Source organism: Athene noctua, chromosome 8 (assembly GCF_965140245.1).
Source record: "Athene noctua chromosome 8, bAthNoc1.hap1.1, whole genome shotgun sequence".
NCBI lineage: Eukaryota > Metazoa > Chordata > Aves > Strigiformes > Strigidae > Athene > Athene noctua.
The window spans coordinates 19,496,057-19,518,941 of record NC_134044.1 but is presented as its reverse complement, the minus strand read 5'-3'; the positions used below and the strand labels follow the sequence as shown (position 1 = coordinate 19,518,941).

The 22,885-nt window shown below is 60.9% G+C and overlaps 3 protein-coding genes across 5 annotated transcripts; 1 reads left to right on the top strand and 2 right to left on the bottom strand.

Moving 5' to 3' along the window:
- The first annotated feature begins 477 nt into the window (after nucleotides 1-477).
- LOC141963113 (uncharacterized) lies at nucleotides 478-4,556 on the top strand. Its single transcript, XM_074912112.1, has 2 exons — nucleotides 478-593; nucleotides 2,890-4,556. Exon 2 carries the CDS (start codon nucleotides 2,914-2,916, stop codon nucleotides 4,219-4,221), a length of 1,308 nt encoding a protein of 435 aa, XP_074768213.1. The 5' UTR covers nucleotides 478-593; nucleotides 2,890-2,913; the 3' UTR covers nucleotides 4,222-4,556.
- A 530-nt stretch (nucleotides 4,557-5,086) lies between these two features.
- LOC141963377 (PHD finger protein 13-like) lies at nucleotides 5,087-10,091 on the bottom strand. The gene is made up of 5 exons (XM_074912651.1): nucleotides 9,888-10,091; nucleotides 8,302-8,394; nucleotides 7,502-8,117; nucleotides 7,176-7,214; nucleotides 5,087-7,065 (listed from the first exon to the last, which is right to left on the bottom strand). Exons 1-5 carry the CDS (start codon nucleotides 10,026-10,028, stop codon nucleotides 6,839-6,841), a joined length of 1,116 nt encoding a protein of 371 aa, XP_074768752.1. The 5' UTR covers nucleotides 10,029-10,091; the 3' UTR covers nucleotides 5,087-6,838.
- Nucleotides 10,092-10,555: 464 nt separating this feature from the next.
- Nucleotides 10,556-22,069, bottom strand: ABCF3 (ATP binding cassette subfamily F member 3). Of its 3 annotated transcripts, none has more exons than XM_074912365.1 (21): nucleotides 21,918-22,069; nucleotides 21,547-21,694; nucleotides 21,381-21,467; nucleotides 20,989-21,034; nucleotides 18,774-18,871; nucleotides 18,535-18,657; nucleotides 17,993-18,259; nucleotides 17,705-17,785; nucleotides 17,061-17,120; nucleotides 16,672-16,728; nucleotides 16,444-16,466; nucleotides 15,787-15,842; nucleotides 15,444-15,644; nucleotides 15,199-15,275; nucleotides 14,920-14,964; nucleotides 14,455-14,587; nucleotides 13,731-13,819; nucleotides 13,447-13,538; nucleotides 12,711-12,843; nucleotides 12,258-12,345; nucleotides 10,556-11,442 (listed from the first exon to the last, which is right to left on the bottom strand). In XM_074912365.1, the coding sequence occupies exons 1-21, from the start codon at nucleotides 21,988-21,990 to the stop codon at nucleotides 11,284-11,286; spliced, it is 2,136 nt and encodes a 711-aa protein (XP_074768466.1). In that variant the 5' UTR covers nucleotides 21,991-22,069; the 3' UTR covers nucleotides 10,556-11,283. The 3 variants fall into 3 exon arrangements, with proteins under 3 accessions (XP_074768466.1, XP_074768464.1, XP_074768465.1); XM_074912363.1 differs by having other exon boundaries at nucleotides 20,989-21,044; nucleotides 21,388-21,467; XM_074912364.1 differs by having other exon boundaries at nucleotides 20,989-21,041; nucleotides 21,388-21,467.
- Nucleotides 22,070-22,885: the final 816 nt, after the last annotated feature.

Sequence of the window (22,885 nt, the reverse complement as noted above, 5' to 3'; positions counted from 1 at the left end):
GGGGATGTCGGTGTTGTATCTGATCAAAAATCAGGTGCACCTTGGTTTAACCTGTGCAATATTGGTCTGCCCAGCTGCAGGGAGTCACAGAGGGGCCGGAGGGAGAAGGCAGGAGGAAACGAAGCATCAGCAAAGACGGAGATGGCTCATGGAGACATTGGGGATCCCTGGGGAGAGGAGCTGGGAAAGCTGCCAGTGCTCCTGCCCGTCTTAACTGAGACCCTCACAGGACGCTGGTGCAGGCAGATGGGCCTGGAAGCGTGGCTCCAGCGCAGACCCAGGACACGTGCTGGTGGCTGCTGGATTTCCTTTCCACAGCTGAAGATAGTGGGGGCTTGTGGGCGCGGGGCTCTCAGAGCAGCCGCCCCACTGGGGCAGCCGGGCTTACTCAGCGGCTGGCTCACACGGCTCCTGCCGCGGCTCCAGGCGCGCTCGCTGCCGGAATCGAAACTCCGAGGGTTTCAGGAAGCGCCGCGGCGCTGAGGCCCGCCTCTGCCTTCCTGCGCGGCGGCCGAAGCCGGGGCTCCGCGGCGGGGTGCCTGGGCGGTGCGCAGGGCGCCTCCTCGCACGGCAGCACGGCCGCGTGCCCGAGGGTCTGTATTCCTGCTCCGGTTTCTCGCTGGTGTCCTTCTTCCGAGGGTCTGGTGGTGGCGGGCCGTGGTGGTTTGGGCCAGCACGGTGCCAGCGGCCGTCGGGGCTCAGCAGCGGGGGGGGGGTCCCGTTAGGCCAGCCTAACCCTTCACACGGGAGCCCGGGGTGCAGGCGGGGTGCTGGGTGCCAGGTAGGGCCCTGCTGGCCTGTTTCCCTGCCAGGCACCGAGCCCTGCCCGCGGGCAGCGAGGGGCTCCACGGGGTGGCGTTCCCCCCCGGAGCGGCGGCTGAGGGGTGAGGCTGGAGAGACGGGGCTGGGAGAAGGGAGAGGGACCGGGAGAGGGGGACCTGGAAGAGAAGCCGTGTCGGCAGGGCTGGGGCGGGCAGGGCGCGGAGGGAGCTCTAGGGGCTTGTCCCCAGCCCAGAGCAAAATGATACCGGGGGGTGTGTGGGGGGTGCAGGGGTGTTGTGGCAGGACGCAGCGTGGAAAAGGGGAGGCGAGGGGTGGTGGAAGGGGGGGACGGGGCAGGTCCGGGCAGGTCCCGGGCGGGCGGGGATGGGGATGGGCATGGGCATGGCCGAGCGGCTGCTTCCCTCTAGCGGGGAGCGGCGGGCAGGGCGGGGGGCAGGCAGCCCCGCACCCCGCCGGTGCCGTGTGTGTCCCCCCCGTGTCCCCCCCGGAGCCGCCCACGCGGGCACGTGGTGCGGGCGGGACGCGCTTCCGGAGCGGCGGCGGAGCGGTGAGCGCGGGCGGCGGTACCGGGCCCGCGTGGGGACCCCGGCGGTGCTGCGGCGGCCTCCCCAAGCGCGTCCCGCCCCACGCCGTGCCCCACGCTGGTGGGGTGGTGGGCCCTCGGGGGGCACCGCCTGGTCCCCGTGAAGCCGCGGCACCCACGGGCACCGCTCCCGCTTCCCTCGGGGGACACCGTGCTGTGTCGTCCCCCCGCCTCTGGGTCACCACGGGGCAGAAGCACAAGCCCCCACGCAGGGCTGGGCTCTGGGGGGGGCAGAAGCAGCCCGGCACGGCGGTGTGTCACCCGAGGGAGAAGGCGAGGGGACAGGCCCCAGGGGCAGCTGCACCCCGGGGAGTGGCGCGGGTTGACCCTGGCTGGGTGCCCGGTGCCCACCAAAGCTGCTCTATCCCTGCCCTCCTCAGCTGGACAGGGGAGAGAAAAGATATCAGAAGGCTCGTGGGTCGAGATAAGGGCAAGGAGTGATCACTCAGCAATTACCGACATGAATAAAACAGGCTCAACTCGGGGGAAAATTAATTTATTACCAGTCAAAATCAGAGTAGAGTAAGGAAAAATAAACCAAAATTGTAAAACACCTTCCCTCCACCCCTCCCTTCTTCCTGGGCTTAACTTTACTCCCGATTTCTCTACCTCCTCCCTGCCAGCGGTGCCGGGGGATGGGGAATGGGGGTTGAGGTCAGTGCCTTACACATTGTTTCTACCACTGCTTCCTCCTCCGGGGGAGGACTCCTCACACTCTCACCCTGCTCCAGTGTGGGGTCCCTCCCACAACACAATCCTCCACAAATTTATCTAGCATGAGTCCTTTCCATGGGCTGCAGTTCTTCACGAACTGTTCCAATGTGGGTTCCTTCCATGGGGTGCAGTCCTTCAGGAACAGGCTGCTCCAGCGTGGGTCCCCTGCGGGGTCCCAAGTCCTGCCAGCAAACCTGCTCCAGCGTGGGCTCCTCTCTCCACGGGGCCACAGGCCCTGCCAGGAGCCTGCTCCAGTGTCGGCTTCCCACGGGGTCACAGCCTCCTTCGGGCACCCACCTGCTGTGGTGTGGGGTCCTCCCTGGGCTGCAGGTGGGTCTCTGCTCCCCTGTGGCCTCCCTGGGTGCGGGGCACAGCTGCCTCACCGTGGGCTGCCCCACGGCCTGCAGGGGAACCTCTGCTCCGGGCCTGGAGCACCTCCTCCCCCTCCTTCACCGACCTTGGGGTCTGCAGAGTTGTTTCTCTTGCATATTTTCATTCCTCTCTCCAGCTGCAGTTGTCCTTGCACAGTTTTTTTTCCTCTCTTCTTAGATATGTTATCACAGAGACGCTACCACAGTCGCTGATGCGCTCGGCCTTGGCCAGCAGCAGGTCCATCTTGGAGCCAGCTCGCATTGGCTCTATCAGACACTAGGGAAGGTTCTAGCAACTTCTCACAAAAGCCACCCCCATAGTCCCCTTGATACCAAAACCTTGCCATGCAAATCTGATACAGGCAGTTGCAGGGAGGACAAAGGGAAGGGAAATATGTGTTTTGGGGATGTGCATTCAACTTTATTCCATACCCACAGCACGAGACCCTCTGACGCATAGCGATGGGGAGACCCAGGAAGGATCCCACCAGCACATCATCCCCTCAGCCAGCCACAGCTGCCTCCAAAACCACCCCCGCTGCATTGCCATCTTCCACCTCGGCCACCCCGGCCAAGGCCACTGCTGTGGGCAGCCGATCCAGGAGTGCTCTTGCTGCCGGGGCTGCTGGCCCCAGCCAGGGGGCAAAACCAAACCCCACTCAGCCAAGACCCACAGCATCCCGTGGGGCAAAGTCAGACTCCACTCAGCCAAGACCCACAGCATCCCGTGGGGCAAAGTCAGACTCCACTCAGCCAAGACCCACAGCATCCCGTGGAGCAAAGTCAGACTCCACTCAGCCAAGACCCACAGCATCCCGTGGAGCAAAGTCAGACTCCACTCAACCGAGACCCACAGCATCCCGTGGAAACCGAGGAGATGCTGGGGACCAGCACACAGTGTCTGCTGGGAGTTGCTCTGCAACCCAGAAGAAGCGGCCTGATGCCAAGCGAGCCACCGGTCCGGCCAGACCTGACCCACATCTGCAGAAGCAGCAGCCTGGGGCTGAGTCGAGTGAGGCCTGGAGCCAATTCCTGCCCCCCCTGGAGAGACAGGACATCCCTTGGGTGGAGAAGGAGACCCGGGGCCAGCGGAGTAACCCCAACTGGTACAAGTGGCGGGAGAACCGCATCACCGCCTCTGTGGCTCCCAAGATCGCCAACAGCAAGTTCGCCAACAACAAGACGACTGAAGTGCCTCAGTCCTACCTGAAAGCGGTGGTGAGCTCCAGCCCTGGGGTGCAGACACCAGCCATGGCCTGGGGGATCCGCAAAGAGAAGGCGGCTGTGAAGGCCTATGAGCAGATGAAGTCGCAGGCGTTGGGCAAGCCAGTGTGGGTGGATGACTGTGGCCTCTTCATTCACCGGGACAAGAATTGGATCGCTGCCAGCCCAGACGGCATCATCAAGGAGGTGGCCACGGGGAGGGCCCTGGGGCTGCTGGAGGTGAAGTGTCCCTACAAGCACAGGAACAGGACGGTGCGCGAGGCCTGCAAGGACAAGGACTTCTGCCTGGAGTTGGATGGGGACTCCTATGCCCTGAAGAAGGATCATGCCTACTTCACCCAGGTCCAGTGCCAGCTGGCGGCTGCCGACTTCCAGCGGGCTGACTTTGTGGTGCATACCACCAAGGAGACGGCCGTGGTCCCTGTGGAGTTTGATGCTGAGTTCTGGGGGCAGACAGTGCCCAAGCTGGAGAAGTTTTACACCGAGGCAGTGATTCCTCACCTGGAGGAGAAGGCAAATGGCTCCGTCTGGGCCAAGGAGGAGTAGAACCCCCCTGCACCTCACTAACCTGGATGCTTGCTTGGCTGCACAAACCCAGCTCCGGCCCCTAGCATAGAAACTATGCCCCGTTTTGCTTAGACCATTCGCTGCCTCTGCCCCAGCACAACGGCCTCAGGACTGACACGTCGTACCAGCAGTACCCTGGTTTGGTAAGGGGGTCCCCACAAACGCTGACCTCCTCCTGCTCTAGCCAGGCCAGCGCTTGGCCACCAGTGCCTTCTTGTCCTGTCCTTCACCGCATCCCCCATTTGACCTAACGGCCTGGTGGAAGCTGGCACACCTCTGGATCTGCAGGGGAAGCCAGTGATACCTCTGTGCTGGAATAACAGACTTAATTTGTGGAGAAAACTGGATCCTTTGACACCTGAACTGCTGTCAACACTAAAATGTTAGTTCTGCTCCAGAGTGGAGACAGGGAAGGTTTGTCAGAGCCCAAGAGCTTTTGAGCTAAATACTGATGTGCCTTGAGAGTCGCAGCAAGAGCGTGTGGAGACCCTTCCTCCCCGAGCCATCAGACCTGCTGCTGCTTTGGAGCAGCCCATGATGAGCTGGCTGCAGCCTCAAAGATGGTTGTCCCCCAGCCCATGCACCTCCAGAGGACCTTCTTGTGGAGCATCCCTGTGTACTGCAGCAGGGCAGGGAAGCGGCATCACTCCATTAAATACAGGATGCACTGGTCTGCTTGTTCTCTTGTTTGTGCAGCTCGGTATTTACCTGGGGTGGGGCGGGGGGAGGAAGCAGGACTGGGTGGGATCCCCACACCAGGTCCCCTTCCGGCTACAGCAGAAGGGGAGCACTCAGGTCCCAGAGGGATGCAAGACTACACCAAAGCCACCACCGTTATGGCAAAAGTACTTTATTATATACATAAGACTCCAGCCACACTCCACAGGGCAAGGACCAGAATTCGCTATTTTACATATCAATACAAAGTAACTATAAAAACATAAAGCACTTTTGGGGCCCAGGCTTTCCACAGGAGAGAGGCAGGCACAGGGACTTGCCTGGGGGCTGCTGAGTGACAGGGGGCTGCCCCACACCCTCCCCCAGCTGTGGTCCCACAGTAACCAGATGTGCAAGTAGGAAAGAACCCAGTTAAGAAACAATAGTCGTGGGGACTGGCAAGTGGGGATTGTCCCACTCCTTGCTGTGAGCAGTGGCACACCAGGACCCAGTGTCACTGGGACAGGAGTGGGGTCTGAGTCCCCCAGGGAAAGTGCAGAAGGCACATGGGCCAGGCTCTTTGGAGGGGCTGCGAGGAGAAGGTGGGATCCAATGGTTAGTGCACAGGGGGCCCCAGGAAATCACACACGCGCGCACACACACACACTACGCACAGGGGACATGGAGGGGGAAAAGCCTTCCACTGCCAAACCGAACCAGGGGCCTGGAGAGGGCACATGCTGTGTCTCCAGAGCAGCAGTTGCATAGCAGAAGGGGCTCAAGGCCCACTCTTGACAAGTCATTAGGTTTCACTCTACATGTCCAGAAAAAAAACGCAAAACCACTTATGTGACGGAGGGAGTGCTGGGAAGCCAGGCCCTCCCAGCTCCTGGCCTCAGGCCTCAGCATCCAGCTGGTGTTGAAGCTGATGCTCCACCAGACAGCCCTGCAGGCAGATGGCCACAGGGTACAAGCTTCAGTTTTAAACTGGAAGTGGAAAACATGGAAAGCTAACCAGAACACTCTCCTGCTTCCCTTCCGAAGGGATCCCAGCCCTGCCCCAGCCAGCTCTGAGGATAACCTCAGTCTCCTGCCAGGAATCCCACCACCCTTCACAGTGGACACCTCGGTGTAACTGGAGACCATGAACCAAGGAGGGCTGATCAGCAAGAACAGCCTTTGTCATCATTTACTAGAGGATGCCTTTGCTGCTCCTGACTCAACAGGACTATCCTGGGACCATGGGCAGAGCGAATGAAACCAGAAGCACCATGGGCCAGGGGAAGGACCTCCCCTGTGCAGCCAACGAGGCTGATGAGCCAGAGATGGACGGCTCCAGCAGTACCCCCAAGACGCAGAGCCCCAGTCTGTTTCAGGCATCAGCAGGACCAGCGCCCCTTCCCCTCCCGCCCTGGAGAGTGGCACACTACATGGAGGGAGCTCGCCTGGGCTGCACCTACTTGCTGGAGGAGAACCTGGGTCACCTGGTGGCTTTGCCATTGCTGCCCACCTGAAGGTCTGAGCCAAGGAAAGGGTAAACGGTGAGGAAAAAGGAGGAAGGGGAGTCACATCTTGGGATAAGTGTAAGCTTCCACCACACCACAGAAAAACTACTTGGACTAGGTTCTCCTCGGCTGCCCTGGGGAAAGGCACTGAGCCAGCTTCGTGCGAGGACAGAGATGTTTCCGAGTGACCTAGTGCACGGCTGGACCACCCTCCTCTCCCCCCACCACCTCTGGGGTAACTGAGCTCCATGGCCAACACTGTCCCCAGGGAGGACACGCGTGGCAGCTTCCAGGAGTCAGAAGAGCAAGGGGGACAGTCCAGCCCCGTGGCCCAGCCCTCCCCTGCCATTACTGTGCATTGATTGTCTAGCCAAACCGGGCTACAGTCTTCGGTTTAAAAAGGGGACCCCCAGCCTCCCTGCTCTGAAGGAGTTTCAGTCACAGAAGCGCTTGCGGGGCACCGTCCGAGCTCGGTTCGAGCGGCGAATCTCCTGCTTGGCATCGCGGCATCGCTGGCAGATGAAAACCTCAGGCACGTTGGATTTGCGGATCTTGGCACAAGAGAGGTGGATCCAGGTAGCACATTCGTTACATTCGATCATGGGCCTCCCCGCGAAGGGCTTCAGGCAGAAGCAGGTGATCAGATCCCAGGCATCGTCGTCTGGTCAGGGAGAGAGACACCAGTCAGAAGCCACCTTACCAGCCGCAGGTCCGGCTGTGGCCAGACTAGCCAGTTCCACTGGTGTGAAATGTGACAGCCCCCCCACTCACCTTCTGCTTTGGTGTTGGGAGCTGCTGCAAATTCGACTGCTAAAGTTGCAAAAGGGGAGGGAAAAAAAGATAAAAAAAAAAAAAGACCAGATGAGCAAGGCAGCTTATACCCCACTTCAGACACATTTCAGCTCTGCACAGCAAAAGGCAGGCCAGCTCCCTGCCCTCTGCTCGTCAGTCCCCCCGGTCCCAAAGGTACTCCCCTTGCCGGGAGAGGCTCAGACCATCGACAAGCCCTCCCTGCAGCCAGCATGGGGGGTTCCAGCTGAGGGAGGGAGAATAGTCAGCATGGGCTGAAGCATAGCAGGGCGTGTGTGGACACTCACCATTAAGTTGGGAACTCCCTCTGCTTGCGTCTTCTCCTTCGCTTTGGTCCAAGGTACTGCAAGAACTGGGGCTTTTCCTCCCTCCAGAGCAGGGTTCGTGCTCCTGTAGCTGAGGATCATCTGCTGCTGGCTTCTCGGTCCCCTGCGCTCCGTGCATCCAGTCCTTTTCCTCCTTCATCAGCTCCTCCAGGAGGGAGTTGGGCTGGGGGTCCCCAGCTGGGTTGAGGGAAGGCTCCAAGAGCTGCTCTTTCACAGGAGGCACCTGTCCCTCCAGTGCAGCCAGCTCCTTTGCCCCATCCTGCTCTGCCCCAAAGCTCTTCCCAGTGCTCAGCGGCACCCTCTTCTCCACCTCCTGCTCCAAAACGAGTTTCTTTGCTGGTGGTTTCTTCCGTTTGGTTTGCTGGGGCCGGACATCGTAGAAGCCGGTGGGGAAGGCAGGGCAGCTCACGAGCAGGCTGCTGTCCACGGCCCCCCTGGCCATGGCGTTCCTGCTCCTCCCGTCCTCCGTCAGGACATGACAGTCGGAGGAGTGGGAGGAGGCCCAGCTGTCGCTGTCCTGAGTGCTCCCCGTGCTGTTCTGGGGACTCATGCTGCCTCCGTGGGTCCAGGGCTCATTCTGCAAGAGGGGAAGAAGCAGGACTAGCATGGGAGGCTGCAGCACAGACATTCAGGGTAAGGAGGAAGGGGCTGGGGATGGAGAAAGACTCTCCAGGGGAAGGATTAGGAGCTGGGTCTGCACACGGCAGGAAACCCAGAGGAACCAGTCGTTTTGTAGAGGAACACTCTGCAAGCCGACTTACCTCTTCAGGGTAGGGGATGTAGCCCGCGTAGGCCAAAACGAAGGTGCAGAACTGGTTGAAATCCTCCACGGTTCTCTGGCGCTTCTGCAACGGCTGCAACGAACACCACGTGTCGATTAAACTCCCCGGATACCCCTACCCGAGCCGAGTACCACAGCTGACCCCGGCAGGCAGCCCTGGACCGCCAGGCAATTATACAGCACATAATATTTAGGTCACCCGAACATCCATCCTTCCCGTAACCCATCTGCATCATCTGGCTCGGCAGATACAGCTCTTCCCTTGAAAACCCAGATCCCAGGGCGGGGTGGGGACACACACACACACACACACACACACGCAGTGACGACACGGTGGGACACCCAGAAAGCGCAGCAGCCGCCGGGCGGGGTGTGAGTCAGAGGCTCGGGAGCCCCGGTACCGGGGATGCCCACCCGCGGCCGGCTGACTGAGGGGCGGAGGGGGGAGGCGCCGGGGCTGGGAGGGCGCCCGCGATTTGGGCTTCCCCGGCGGCCCCCGGGTCAGGCGGAAGCGCCGGCCGCCGCTCGGGGCCGGGTCCCGCGGGCGGAGCCACCGGGAAGGGCCGGGAGCCCGCGGCAGAGCCGCCCCGCGCCGGCGCCCCCCGACCCAGGGGAGGGGAGCAGACACCCCCCCCTCCCCGGGGACCGAGGGGAGACCCTGGGGCCGGGCTGCACCGCTCCCCCCGCGGGATGGCGGCCGCGGCCGGCCCCGCCGGGGCAGGGAGGGGAGGGGAAGGGAAGGGAGGGGGCGGCCCCCCCAGACCTCCCCCGCCGCCGCCCGTCCCCGCGCCGGGCACCTGATGGCTCCCAAGATGGCGCCGCGCTCCCGGTCCTGCCCCGACCGGCCGCCGGGGGGGCGCGACCCCACCCCCGCACACGGACACCCCCCGCGCGGGCAGAACCCGCACACGCGCCGCCGCGGGACAACCCCCCCTCCCCGCTCCATCCCCGGAACCGGCACACAACAGCACCCCCCCCCCCGCTCCGTTTACGCCCCCCCCGCAGCCCCCGGCCCCGGGCCCGCCCCGGCACGCACACGCCGCGGTACAACCCGGCCACGCAGGAACCCGGCCGCGCCGCCCCCCCGACCCCGCGTGTCGCCGCGCACACACACACACACGCGCCCAGGGCACCATCCCCCGCCCGCACCCACAGCCGCCCCCCCGGGCTCCTCGCACACACACAGCCGCCCCCCCGACCCCTACAGCCCCCCCCCCCGAACACTCACACTCATACACACACAGAGCCCCCCCCCGTACACACTCACACACGCAGCCCGCCCCCCCACTCACTCACACAGAGCCTCCCCCTACACGCTCACACAGAGGCCCCCCCCCCCCGGCACAGCCCCTGCTCCCCCCCCTCCCGCACAGCCCTCCCCGACCCCCCCCGCACACTCACGACCCCCCAGCGTCCACAACACACACCCAGACTTCCCTGGCGTAAAAACTACCGCCCCCCCACCGCACACACACACAGACACACACGAACCCCCCCGCGCTCGCTCGCACACACACACACACGCGGCCCCCCCCGCCCTTCCCCCGCGGGTACCCCCCCGCTCACCTCCTCGGGCACGGGGGATCCGGGGCTGGGCACGGGGCTGCTCCCCGCCGAGCGCGGCCCCCCGCGGGGGCACGCTCCTGCGAGGGGGGGGCCGGCGGCGGCCCCGCGCCCCTCACCTGCCGCCTCCCCAGCGGCGCTCATCCCGCCTGCGCTGCCCGGTGCGGTGGTGCCCGCCGCCGGTCGGAGCCGCTCGAGCACCGCCCCGGCCGCAGGGGCGGGACCACCTGGTGGCGGGGAAGGCGGGGGCGGGGCCTCGCCCCGGTTGGCGGGGGGGGGGGGGGTCCGCCTCTACCGGCGCGGGGTTGGGGCCGCGGACAAGGCCGCACAGCCGCGGGGCGCGGGCTGCCACCGGGACCGGGACCCCGCCGTGCAGCGGGGCTGGCCACGCCGGCACACCCCCCCACACTGGGCACACTGATGCCCCCCCGCCCCGAGGGGTGCCCCCCCCCCCCCGCTTCTTGCTCTGCCCCCTCCTCCCGCCCCCAAACCACAACCGGATCCAGCGCTCGGCCCCGCTCCGAGCCCCCCGAGGTGCCCCCCCCCCCAAGGACCCATTTAATTTGACCGAGACCCATCTGCAAAGAGTCCCCCCCGCACCCCCCAACAGCCTTGTGCTGCCGGCCACCCCCAAACCCAAGCCCCCCAAGGAAAGCTGAGCGCTGCACCCGCTGCGTCCTGGGTTTATTTACACGGCAACCTCTGTGGGGCGGGGGGGGCCGAGCAGCCCGGCCCGGGGCCGGCTGGAACGGCGCGGCAGGCAGCGGGGGGGTACCGGCAGCAGCGCGGGGAGGGAGCGGGGCCCAGGCTGCGCCGGGCTCCGGCTCCCTCGGCACTACAGACACGAGCCCCTGGCGACGGGAGGGGAGGCCAAGCGAGCCCCGCTCCCAGGGGCGGGGGGGAGAGGCAGGGGTCACTTTTAGCAGCAAAGGCCTCATTTCCCTCCAGGGCGGCAGAGGGGAGGGCGGCATGTGATGGAGCCGGAGTAGTGTTCAGCCAGTCTGAAGGAAAACAAAAAACCCAACCAAAAAAAAGGAAAGGCAAGAGGGGGGATGCGAGGAAACACGGAGAACAGCTCCTCTCCTGCCCTCCAGAGCACGGAGTTAAACCGGGGGTGGTCTGGACACCACACCTCTTTCCCTCCTCCGGGCAGAGCGGCAGCCCCAGGGCCTTTCCCAGCCCCCGGTGTGCCCCCGGGCACACGCCCGCCCCGGGCGCTCCCCGCTGTCCTTCCGCCGCGCCCCGGCGGGGAGAGCGGTTCAGGTGGCGGTTCGATGGCATGGCTGAGGTCCATGCGGGCAGCAGCGTCCTCGGCGCTCTGCCAGGCACAGTTGGGATGGATGCTGAGGTGGCCGAGCTTCGTGCTCCAGCCCCCGGCACAGTCCGGCTCCCGCCTCCCTTATAGGAAACCCTCCTTCCGGAACTGCTCCTTCAGGATGTCTCTGTACTGGTCGAAGCCGCCCTCGATGCGGGTCACGGTGGCGTTCTCACACACCCACAGCTCCTGGCACACCAGGCGGATGAAGCGCTCGTCGTGGGACACCAGAATTACACCACCCTGCCAACACACAAAGGGGGAAAAAAGGGAACTTAGTGGAGCACAACCCTGGTGCCAGCGCTGCCGGTGTGGAGATCCTGTGCCCCCATCCAGCCCGTGCCCAGGACCTCATGTTTCCACCCACTCCAGGGAAAAAGGAATGATATTTCACTGGCAGGGACTTAATGTCAGCCTCTCCTTCCTTCAGGGGAACAGACAGACCACGTACAGAGGCGGCATGTGCAGCAGTAACGTATTTAGCCTCCCTCCGAGGGCAAGTGCAGTGTTTGTTACTGGCTCTCCACGTCTCTGACAACTTCAAGGATAGAGATTTCTGGTGGAGTCAATAGCAGTCAAAAGGTGGCTGGGCAAGGCCCCCAGCAACCTCAGTTAAGCTTTTCTTTCACAGGAAAACTGCCCCAACCTGAGCAACTATAAACCAGTGAGAAAAAAGTTGATCACAGCGGTATCTGGAGGCTGAGTTTTTGGAGATCAGCCATAAAATGTGCCTAAAGAAGATCCAAGTGGTCCTAAGGCTGGGCTAAGTGCCACATGCAGCACATGAGAAGTCACAGGGTGTAGGTGACCAGTTGAGGGACAAGGTGCTCTCTGGTCTGCTGTGGCATCTCCTGGCCACTCCGAGCCAAAGCCAGCCAGTGAAACAAACCACGAGGATGGTCGGCTAGGGCAGCAGGTATCCAACTTCCCAAATTCTGCCCCGAACTTGAAGCCACCACTGGTATTCGACCATCCACCTCGGGCTGAGATACCAAGTAACGAGCTGGAGGCTGCAAGAAGTGTTAGAAACATGGGAGATCTCGCCAAGGGAACCTTACCCGGAACTTATTCAATGCCTTTGCCAGTGCCTCGATGGTCTCCATGTCCAGGTGATTTGTTGGCTCATCCAGGATGTAGAAGTTTGGACTGGAAGAGAAGACAGCTCTGAGCAGGCACTGGAACAGGTACGCACCCCATCACACTACAGCAACCTCTGCCCGGCTGCTGCTCTAGCCACGCAGGGCCACAGCCACCGCCATGTGCCTGGCCCCAGGATCGGCGCTGCCCAGCTCCAGGGACACTTATCCTCGTGAGCCCAAAGCAGTAGGAGAAAGCCATCTGGCTCCTTCCACACAGTCCCCCCAAGGTGACAACCTCCCTCCCCACAGAAGTCCCAAGGACGAGGCTTCTGCAGGGCAGCAGAAAGTCCCTGGATGCCCACCTTCCTCCCGGTGAAGCAGGCTCCAGGGATGGAGCCGTGCAAAACCAAACAGCATCTGGGAGAAAATTACCAGGACATAGTCATCTGGGCAAAGGCCACGCGACTCTTCTGACCTCCAGACAGGCTGGCCACGGGACGCACGGCCAGCTCCCCCGAGACGCCGTAGCTCCCCAGCTGGTGTCGGTACTCCTCCTCCGTCTTCCCTGCAGGAGCGTGTCACCACACAGCCATGGCACACCCGGCGTGCCACAGGGCCCGCAGTGCCGCAGGCTGGGTGGGCACCACAGCTGGGCAGTCTCTGCCAGACCGGGACGGTGCGGGAGCAATTCAGGAGCCGCGTCCAGGCAATGCCCTCCCAAGCAGGGGGTTTGCGGGGAAAACCTGACTGACACCATGGGGACAGGGGCTGCAGGGCTGGTGACTGACTCCAGGTGACGCTGCCCCAATTCCCTGTCACCGCATTACGTAACGTCCAGCAGCGGAGAGGGGAGACAGAGGTTTTGGCAGCTGGGAAAGGGGGAGCTGGTGCTCATTCTGTGCCCAGCAGGAAAGTGGGTCATCTGCCCCCAAAACCCAGCCACGGTGGAGCACCAGCCTGAGGTCTGCAGACCACCAGCTACCCCTGCTTCTTGTGGCTGGGGTCCTGAACTTGGCTGGACGTGGGGCTTATCCCAGAGCAGGCAGTGTCCCTTAAGCACTGACATGACAGAGCCTTCTGCCCAGGGCCACAGAACAAATCAGTGCTGCTCCACGCCTGGCAAAGGAGACCTCAATGGCCCAGATCTCCTGGGATCTCCAAAACTCACCCGGGAACTTTCTTGCCAGTAACTCTACAGCACTGATGTTCAAATCCAGTTGATCCACATGGTGCTGGCTGAAATAACCAATCTTTAGGTTTCTGCAGAATGAGAAGAGAGATCGGGAGCTGGTACCAGGCCCTGCAACCATGGCACTCATGGCTGCAGCTGTGGGAAGGAGGACATATGTGTGGGTGTGCAGGGCCCATCCCCACCGCTTGGACAGCCATCACTCCAAAGCACAGCCCAGCAGCACCACTCCTCCCAGTCCCCTAGCCCTTCCTCCCAGGTACCTGTGAGCATGTCTGATCCCTCTGACTGGTGCCAGCTCCCCCATTAAGATCTTTAGCATGGTCGACTTGCCAGCTCCGTTTTCCCCAACCTAGAGAAGCAGCAGCAGCATTGGAGAACGTGAAACCCACGAAGGCACTTTGGAGAAGGGGGCAGTGATCAGGGAATTTCAGCTCTTTTGGAGGATCACACAGCGGAAAGGGGCAGGATGAGAGTCTTACCAGTGACTCCAGCTACCTGCAAGCTGCATTTCTATCACTGATGAGCAGCACAGGCAGCAGTGCCAGAAGATGCTCCCTCCTCAACCCTTGAGCCTAAGGATTACCTGCTCCCAGCCTTATTTGCAAGCAGAGTGTCTCTCTGCTGTCCATCCAATGTAGCAGGAGCCCCCACTACACGCTGCTGTTGTCAGCTAATGGGGACTTACAGAGAAGATGGACCCAGACTCTTCTCAGAGGTGCCCGGTGAAAGGATGAAGGGCAGCAGGCACGAGTCACAAATTCTAACTGGTATTAGGAAAAATGTTCCAATGTTCCTCAAAATGAGGATGATCAAATGCTGCAATGGGACCCAGAGGAATGGAAGAAATAGTCCCCCACTGGAGATAGCCAGAATTCAACTGGTCCAGGACCTGAGCAACCTGACCTAACATCAAAGCTGGCCCTGCTTTGAGCAGGGGCCTCCCAAGGTCCCTCGTAGCCACCGTTACTCTGCGATCCCACATACCACACAGATACGGGACTCCAGGTCAGCAGAGACAGAGAGGGAACGGAAGATGTAGTGACTTGGGTCGTAATAGAAGTCTACTTCGTCTAGCTGCAGGATTGGGGGGGAGAATTTCTCAAAGCCGTCAGGGAACCTGGGAAGGCAGAAAGAGGCGAGAGATGGCCAGGAACTCCAGAGATCCATCTCCCAGTCCCCCAGGACAACCTCTGCAACCCCCAGCTGGCAAGGGGGGTTCCCTACCATGCAGGGCCTCTGGGAACGATGGTCTCAAGAAGGGGACATGGATTGGCAGCCTTGGCCCCAGGAGGGAACCCAGCCTGAATGCGGGGGCCTGTCGGGCTCCCTGTCAGAGTAAGGCTGGCCCGCAGGAAGGGATGGTTGTCCCAGCCAGGACAGGACCCAGGAGGACCTCACATCAGAAAAAGGGGCAGGGGCCCTCCAAGCAAGGGTTCAGGGGACACTTACTTCATGATCACCTCAGATTCCTTGTCCACAGGTTTCAGCTCCGGCCTGGAAGAAAGGGAGACACATAACAAGGGTGCCTTACACTGGGAGTTTGTTCCCACGCCAGAAGCCCAAATAAAGTCTTCAGTTCTGTAACACCTCATCCTGGCCAAAGCCTCTGGACCAGAGACAGAGAAGCCAAAGCCCAAACCACCCCTGTATCTCCCAGGCACCCTGGGAACCTCTGTTTCTTCCCATGAGCACTGCCCCTTCCCAGAGAGGAGCAAGACAGGCACTCACAGCTTCTCCAACAGCTTGAGCTTGCTCTGCACTTGGGATGCCCGGTTGGCATTGTAACGAAAGCGGTCGATGAAAACCTACAAGAGAGAAAAGCATCACAGAGCCGTAGGTCCCCTTCAGCCCCAGCCACCCCACCCTGCTGCCAAACCTCCTGCACAATACAGCCACGTCCACGGGTCTAGAAGCGTGGAGAGAGGGACAAGGCTGGGAGAAGAGTGCCCAGCACTACTGGCTTCTCCCAGTACCTGGATGTGCTCACGATACTGCTGCTGGGCTTCGTATTCTCGCTGCTGGTTCTTCAGCCGCTCCTCCTTGATCTTCATGAAGTTCTCAAAGTCTCCACGGTACGTGTCCAGCCGCTGCGAGTGCAGGTGGATGATGTCTGTGGCCACCGCATTCAGGAAGTTCCTGTCGTGGGACACCACTAGGATGGTCGACTGCCAGGTCTGGAGGAGACAGCGAGAGGGAGCCTGAGCATCATCGATGCAGGGTGCAGGGCTTGGTCCCAGCACCCGGCGAGGTGAGACACCAGCCTGGAGAACATCTCCATCCCTCGCCTTTGCTCAGGGCCTCTCACCACCCCCCTACCTGCAGGTAGGTCTCCAGCCACAAAATGGCCCTCACGTCCAGCATGTTCGTTGGCTCTGAGGGAAGGGGAAGAGACACTGAGGTCAGGGGCGATGAGGATGGCTGGATTACGCTTTTTACACAGGAAGGGCTAGCGGTCAGTGTTGTGGAGGAAAAGACCCTGTGTGGGGCCTCCCCCCCCAGCTCAGCAGTCCCATGTGTGTAGGGTGTGATGGGGTGTGGGCACGGGGGCCGAGGCTCAGCCAGGGACACTCCCCCCACTCCACACCAGTACCCAGACCCCGATGCCCAGCAGCAGTGTCTCACCCAGACCGCCCACCCAAGGTCCCTGTGGTGAAGGGACTCCCCCCAGCATGGGCTGGCAGCCAGGGCACATCACAGGGACAGGCGAGGGAAAGGGACCACTTGGGGCAGGATGACACTTAGACCACCCAGCTGGGGCAGTGGCAGAGCTCTGCTGAGCGCAGTGAGACTCCCCCACAGCACTGCCAGCTCTGCCCACCCTGCCAGGGCAGCACTGCCAGCCCTGCCAGCCCAGTCCCTCAAGCAAGGGCTATTTTGAGCTGGCAGCTAAAGGCCACGACACGTTTGCAACGCCAGCAAGAGCACAGGCAGGCCCAGCAGCAGCGTCAGAGGGGACTCGCAGTATCAACTTACCATCTAGCAGAAGGAGATCCGGCCTAGGAAAAATAAGACATGGGTATCAGAAGCAAAAAGAGCACAGGGTCAGTGCAGAGTGCACTTCACCCCACACAGAACTGCGATGCCTCCAGTGCTCCCACCCTGAGAGCCTGAGTCGAGAGGACCCCTGGGCAGCAGCCCTGCACCTCACAGCAGGGACAGCAAGGAGGGTTAACCCCATAGCATGAAGGCCTGGACACTAACCTGGCAAACAGGGCTCTGGCTAAGGCCAGTCTCATTCTCCAACCTCCGGAAAACTCTCTGAGGAGAGAAGAGGTTGCAGAGAGGGGTTACTGTTTAATGCAGAACAGCTCCGTGTTTGCCTGCCTGCCAGGCTCCCTGCCTCCCAGCAGCCCTTTTGGCTCTGTAGTCACCCAGAGACAGCTTGTCCCTGCAGAGATCTTGGGCACAGCATGAGATCCATGGTCCAGTGCCCTTCCAGAGCATGAAACCACATCAGATGGGCTGGAACAGACCCTCACTCTCCCACAGGGCTCCCCTCCCTTACACCCACAGCAGTGCCTGGGGGCTCGCTAGGAACAACATCTCCCCAGAACCATTTCTGTCTCGATGCCCAGAGCTTGAAGACTTACTTGGTTGTCTGTTGTTGCATCTTTGCATTAAAGCCCAGCCCAGCGAGAATGACGGATGCCCTGGGGAAAAAAGGGAGAGAACTGGAATCCAGCTACAGCATCCAGTGCCAGAGCACAGTCCGAGGACTTGGACCCACGGCCACCAAAGGGACTCTGCTGCATGGTTTAAAGCCATTCTGGTGCAGGAAAACTTCCCTGCACACCCAAGAGCAGTGCTTGGCTGGGAAATGCAGCCTAGTAGGGCACAGCATCCACGTGAAGTCCCAGGAGATTTGAAAGAAGTTATCAGCAATTTGGTCAGGAAAGAGGGTCACTACCACCAACATCCCAGAAACGCTCCCCAGACACCAGGATCCTGGGGAGGTCCAAGAGGAGCAGCAGCAACAACGCAAGCCATTTGGGGCAAAAAAAATTCCTCCAGCTTACGGAGGAAGCTTGACTACTCCTAACCCAGCAGAGCTGTGACAGAAGAGACAAGAGCAGTGGGGAGAGGCCCCTGTCCCTGTGTCTTGGTTTAAAGGGGGCTGAAACCAGGAGACCCCACATGCTGGATCCCAGGCATCCCCCTTCCATGCCCCACACCCCAAACCACTGCCCAGCTCTGTCCATGCCAACAGACAGCAGTGCCCACAGGGCTGTCTCACCTTGCTGGCGCCTTGTCTGCCTCAATCTCCTCCAGCTTCGCGTAGATCTCCGATAGCCTGGCACCTTCTGTCCCTTCTCCCCTGGGACAGGACAAAGAGGAGTGTGTGGGACTGACCAGGGTCAGGCTTTGAGTGCTGGGGGAGGCTGATCTCCCCATGCAAAGACTAAGGTGGGCAAGATACAGCCCAGGGCTGCTGGAGCCCTTCATTTGAAGGGAGAAACCTCAGAATGAGACCTTGTGGTCAAGAGACCATAAAAAGGCTGGAAACCCAGTGGCAACATCTCACCTGCCAGCATTAATCTTAGCTGTCAGATCCCTCTCCTCCCGCAGCAGGCTCTCACGAGTGGTGTCACACTCCAGCACGCTCTGCAGCGCCGGCGTCTCGTCCCCCGCCACCTCCTGCTCCACGTGCAGGATGCTGATGTGCGAGGGGATGCGCAGGCTCCGGCTGGCGATCATCTTCAGCAGCGTGGTCTTCCCCAGCCCGTTCCTGCCCACCAGCCCATAGCGCCGCCCAAACGCCAGGTTCAGGTCTGCTCCCGCCAGGAGGACACTAAAGCAAGAGAACAGGGGGGTACCTGGTCAGACTGACCCACGGAGAGGCAGGTAACTGGCACCCACCAGACCCCAGCACATTTCAGGCTGTGCTGGAGTCAAGAAACCGTCATGGACTTCTCCAACCCGAAGCCAAGAGGGTCAGGTGCCCACCTTGCTTTCTGATCTTTCTCATACCCTCTGTAATTTCTGAACCACTCTCCAGTCCAGTCTTGATCCCCCACGGTCCAAAACCCCAGCCAGGATCTGTCTCACCTCCCCACCTGCACTCACCGCTCACCGAAGGACACATCGAAGTTCTCGATGCGCACATCATACGACTTGTTCTTGCCTGATGACTCCATGCGAGTCTCCTTCTTGCTGGCAGCTTGGCTGGCAGATGCCTCCTCAAGGACCCTGTGGGCAGGCAGAAGACAAGAGAAGAGGGCTCAGCAGGAAAGCTCTGGTACAGCCAGATCCCAGCCACGCTCAGCAGAAGGGATAGGGATGTTCAAGGCTCCCTCCATACTCACAGAGGGCCAGACGACTTCAGGGAATCCCGCTCCATCCTCTTGTCCTGCTTGGCTTTCAGCCTGGCTTCCGCCTTCTCCAGTTTCTTGGCATTCACCATCTGGGGCACAAACCAGAGACTTTAGAGAGGAGAACACATCTTCAGCAAAAGCCCCAACTCCAGGAGACAACAGATTGATGAGCCCCTCACACCTGGAAGGAAGGGAGGTAGGACAGGGGAACTGGGGCAGATTTGGGCACATTTTGAGGAAGCTAATCATGCCAGGAAGTCACTTCAGGAATGAAGTCCTAAATCAACTGTTCATACACAACAGTTCTGCCTCAGCAAGGCAAAGGGTTTGGCTGACCCTAACATACGGCCAGTTTCTATAGTTCCAGGGACCTAGGTCAGCCAAATCACTTCACAGCAGCAACCTGCTACACCCTGCACCCACCCTTGCCCTGGACCACGAGGTGTCTCCCTTCCCGACACGTTAAACTTTAGCCAGTTTGGAACAAACTCAGCTTACACAGTGGATCAATCACGACAGAGGCAAAAAGCATTTAATTAAACGTGAAGGCAAGAAGGAGCCAAGTGTTTTAACCTGGCCTCTGGTCTTGGCCAGGCTCTCAGCCCACTCCAGCTTATTCCTGCGTCAAGTCAAATATTTGTGGCTGACCAAGAACACTCCTAGATATTTCTAGGTGACTCTGCAGCCACTGGAGCATGTTACAGACTTGCACACTAGACTGAAGAGCGTCTTGTTACTGGAGCTGTGACCCCATACCTACAGACAAATTGAGTCATTCTGTAAACTATGCCAAGCTCCCTGAATCTCCCAGTAAGATATGTCCTCCAAAACTTGAGAGGCCTCCCAAGGCCTCCTCTGAATCGTGTCCAGTTTTTCTGAAGATCCTTTTTGAGTTGTGGGCACGAGAGCCAGAGAGTGAACCCAGCAGCAACAACTCTGATGCCAAAACCAGCAACAGCTGCCAGCTTTCACTTAAAACTCCCATTCAGACACACGGGGATCACGTTAGGTCTCAGCCTCCAAGCAAGGGGCTCTTGTCCTTTTGCCCCGGGAAAGGAGAGCTCTATATGAGACCAGCCCGGTAGAGAGACTGCCCACCCTGCAGAGCTACCACTGTCCTTGATTTGCAGATGCACAGCTGCACCTCACCTGTACTCAAACTTTGGCACAGCCAACGCAGAGGGCAAGCCAGGTCGCTCCTGACCAGCTACACATTTCATTGGTAAAGATGTTCTGATTTCGTTTAGGTCACAGAGCGTAACTGCTTCCAAACTTCTCTGCTCCTGCTCTTATTTCCCAAACCATGACAACCCATGGCCATTTCTAAAGCTGGGCTTACAACCTCCCCGCAGCAGCTCTCTGGAAAACAGCTGCTCCCTGGTAACTTCCCACCAGCAACACCTCAACATCTAACCATTAGCCAGGATTTTACCTCTCACTGAATATGGCAAGATGTCATCCCAGTACATCCTATTTTGTCAGAGGCCTTGCTGTCAAAGCCGCAGGTCCCCGTGAAAGTCAGAGAAGCTGCACTCTGAGCACCATCACTGCATCACAGAATCATTTGAGTTGGAAAAGACCCTTGGGATCATCGAGTCCGACCATCAACCCTACTCTACAAAGTACTCCTCTACACCATATCCCCTAACATCTCATCCAAACAACCCTTAAACACACCCAGGGATGGTGACTCCACAACCTCTCTGGGCAGCCTGTTCCACGCCTTTTGTGAAAAATTTTTTCCTAATGTCCAGTCTAAACCTCCGCTGTTGGAGTTTAAAGCCGTTCCCTCTTGTTCTGTCACTAATTACCTGTGAGAAGAGACCAGCACCAACCTCTCTACAATGTCCTTTGAGGTAGCTGCATACAGTGATGAGATCTCCCCTCAGCCTTCTCTTCCTCAAACTAAACAGTCCCAGTCAACCACACCTTGAAGCTCATTAAGAAATTACAGCAAAATAGATCCTGTCAAATTAATAAACCATTAACTCCTATTGACCCTCTTTACCAGACCAAGGTCAAGAGTTTCCCAAATTACAGTGAACCTGACAAGAGGTGCAGCAGTACCCCTGCAGCTGTGTCCCTAACCAGGATGGCCGCCTCTCCCAGCTGCTCTCCGAGGGCAAGGTGACAGGAGCAGATCAGGGCGTTAGTTTCTCCCACCGTATCTGCTGGCTTCTGAACGAGGGGACGGTCCCCCACTTACCGAGGTCTGGCCTCTCTTCAGCAACAGCCCCGGCAGCAGGTCCACACTGGCATCTGCTGCAACAAGACGGTTGGGTTGGTGAGCGTGTGCTCCAGGGAGGCTCCACAAAACACTGCCTTGACGGCTACCCACAACCGGGCAGGACTGTTCCCTGTCCCAACAGCATGAGGGAACCAAAGTGGCTCCTCTCCTTCCCTCCCGCCTTACCCTGTGGGCAGCCAGGTGCTGCTGGCCACAGCTCAGCAGCAGGAAGAGAAAAAGGGGTGCAGCTGTGAGGGGCAGCCCGAGGGGAACCGCTCCCCAAGGTCCCCCACACGCACGCTCAGCGCCCCGAGCCCGTCCTCGCCGCTGATGGCAGGGTGACACGGTGGCTGGGGGTCCCCCGCAGGCACCACTCACCATATCCATCGGTGATCTGCGAGAGCTGGATGGGGGCGTCCAGCAGCACCTGGCTGCAGCGCTGGGCCCGGCCCTCGTCCCTGCGAGAGAGGAGGAGGAGGAGGAGGAGGGTGAGGAGGGTGTGAGGGCGGCGGGGGCCGGGGCCGGGGCGACCCTTACAGCTGCAGGGTGTTGAAGAGGCGCTGGCAGATCTCCCGGATGGCGCCGTCGTCCTTGGTGTCCTGCGACACCTCCCGCAGCAGCTCCCCCACCGCCTCCACCAGCTCGTCCACCGACTCGAAGTCCGCCCCGTCGCCGTGCAGGATCCCTGCGGGCACACGGCGACCGCGCTGCAACACCCCTCCGCTCGCCCGCTGTCGCGACGGAGGGCCGCGTGTCGCGATACGGCCGACAGGTGGCACCCGCCCGCTCCTCCCTACCCCGCCGCCTGTCGCGACTCGGGCGCGCGGCCGCCTGTCGCGACAGCGGGGAGGTGTCGCGACATGCGGCGGGGCGGGAGGCCGAGCCGCGGGCAGGCGGGCACCGCTCACCCGTCACGTAAGCGAAGACTTCGCCGTCCAGGTCGGGGAACTCGCTGCGGAGGATGTCGGCGCACGACGCCATGGCGGTGCCGGAGCGGGGCCCGGCCGCGGCGCGGCCCGGTGCCGCCGCCGCACGGAGCCCGGCACCGCGGCAGAGGCGGAAGGGCCGGCGCGGGGGCTGCCGGGAAGGAGGCGGGCGGCCGCCATGCGCGCGGGGGCCGCTGGGAAGCGGAGGCTGAGGCGGGGCGCGCATGCGCAGTGCGGTCCGCGGGGGGCCCCAGCCGCCACGTGCAGGCGCCCGGTCCCGGCGGCGCCGCGGGCGGGGAGAGCGGCCCCCGGCACCCAGGGCTCCGCCGCGGCGGCCGCCTCCCCCGGGAGTGGGCCGGGCAGAGCGCTGCTCCCCCATCCGCCGGCCAGCGAGGGGGTGTGTGTGTGGGGGGGCTTCTTTACTCTTCAAAAAAAGTAAAAAGTTCCAGCTCTCAGAGCAGTGTGGTGAATGCTTTACGGTACAGAGCGCTAAGTCTGTGCACGGCCATTGCTCGCAGGTGAAAGACCGACAGAGAGAGCCAAGGAAAGGTCTGCCCCTCCTTGCCCCCACCCTCCAGAAGCCAAAATCAAAAGGGAAAACGCCTTTGGGGTTTTTTTTGGTGGTTTGGTTTTGTGGTTTTTTTCTTTCAGCTGCTCACAAGGAAAAGCCACCAAGGTTCACTTAGGCCAGGTGTGGGCAGAAAAGCCAGACTTGCAGAGAACCCTTGCACCTCACCAAGAGAGCAGCAAGGGTTAGGGCAGCCCACTGGAGGTGTCGGTGAGCCAGCCCTGGGGAAAGCTCAGAGCACCCTCCTTTCCCAGGGGGAGCTCTGGCAGCTGGAATCTGAGATTCCAGAGCGCTGGCAGGGCTGGAAACAACAGCCTCGCTTGTTCTTTTCACCTACTAACACCCTGGGCTGGGGAAACAACAAAAGGAAGCCTGGGGACAC

Coding starts and splice junctions, on each gene's coding strand:
- LOC141963113 (XM_074912112.1), top strand. CDS start 2,914: ATGGGGAGACCCAGGAAGGATCCCACCAGCACATCATCCCCTCAGCCA.
- LOC141963377 (XM_074912651.1), bottom strand. CDS start 10,028: ATGAGCGCCGCTGGGGAGGCGGCAGGTGAGGGGCGCGGGGCCGCCGCC. Junction 8,395..9,887: donor GATCCCCCGTGCCCGAGGAG/GTGAGCGGGGGG, acceptor TGTTCGTTGCAG/CCGTTGCAGAAGCGCCAGAG. Junction 7,215..7,501: donor AGGGAGTTCCCAACTTAATG/GTGAGTGTCCAC, acceptor TTGCAACTTTAG/CAGTCGAATTTGCAGCAGCT.
- ABCF3 (XM_074912363.1), bottom strand. CDS start 21,990: ATGGCGTCGTGCGCCGACATCCTCCGCAGCGAGTTCCCCGACCTGGAC. Junction 17,786..17,992: donor GCTAAGATTAATGCTGGCAG/GTGAGATGTTGC, acceptor GTCCTGTCCCAG/GGGAGAAGGGACAGAAGGTG. Junction 14,588..14,919: donor GAATCTGAGGTGATCATGAA/GTAAGTGTCCCC, acceptor CTGCCTTCCCAG/GTTCCCTGACGGCTTTGAGA.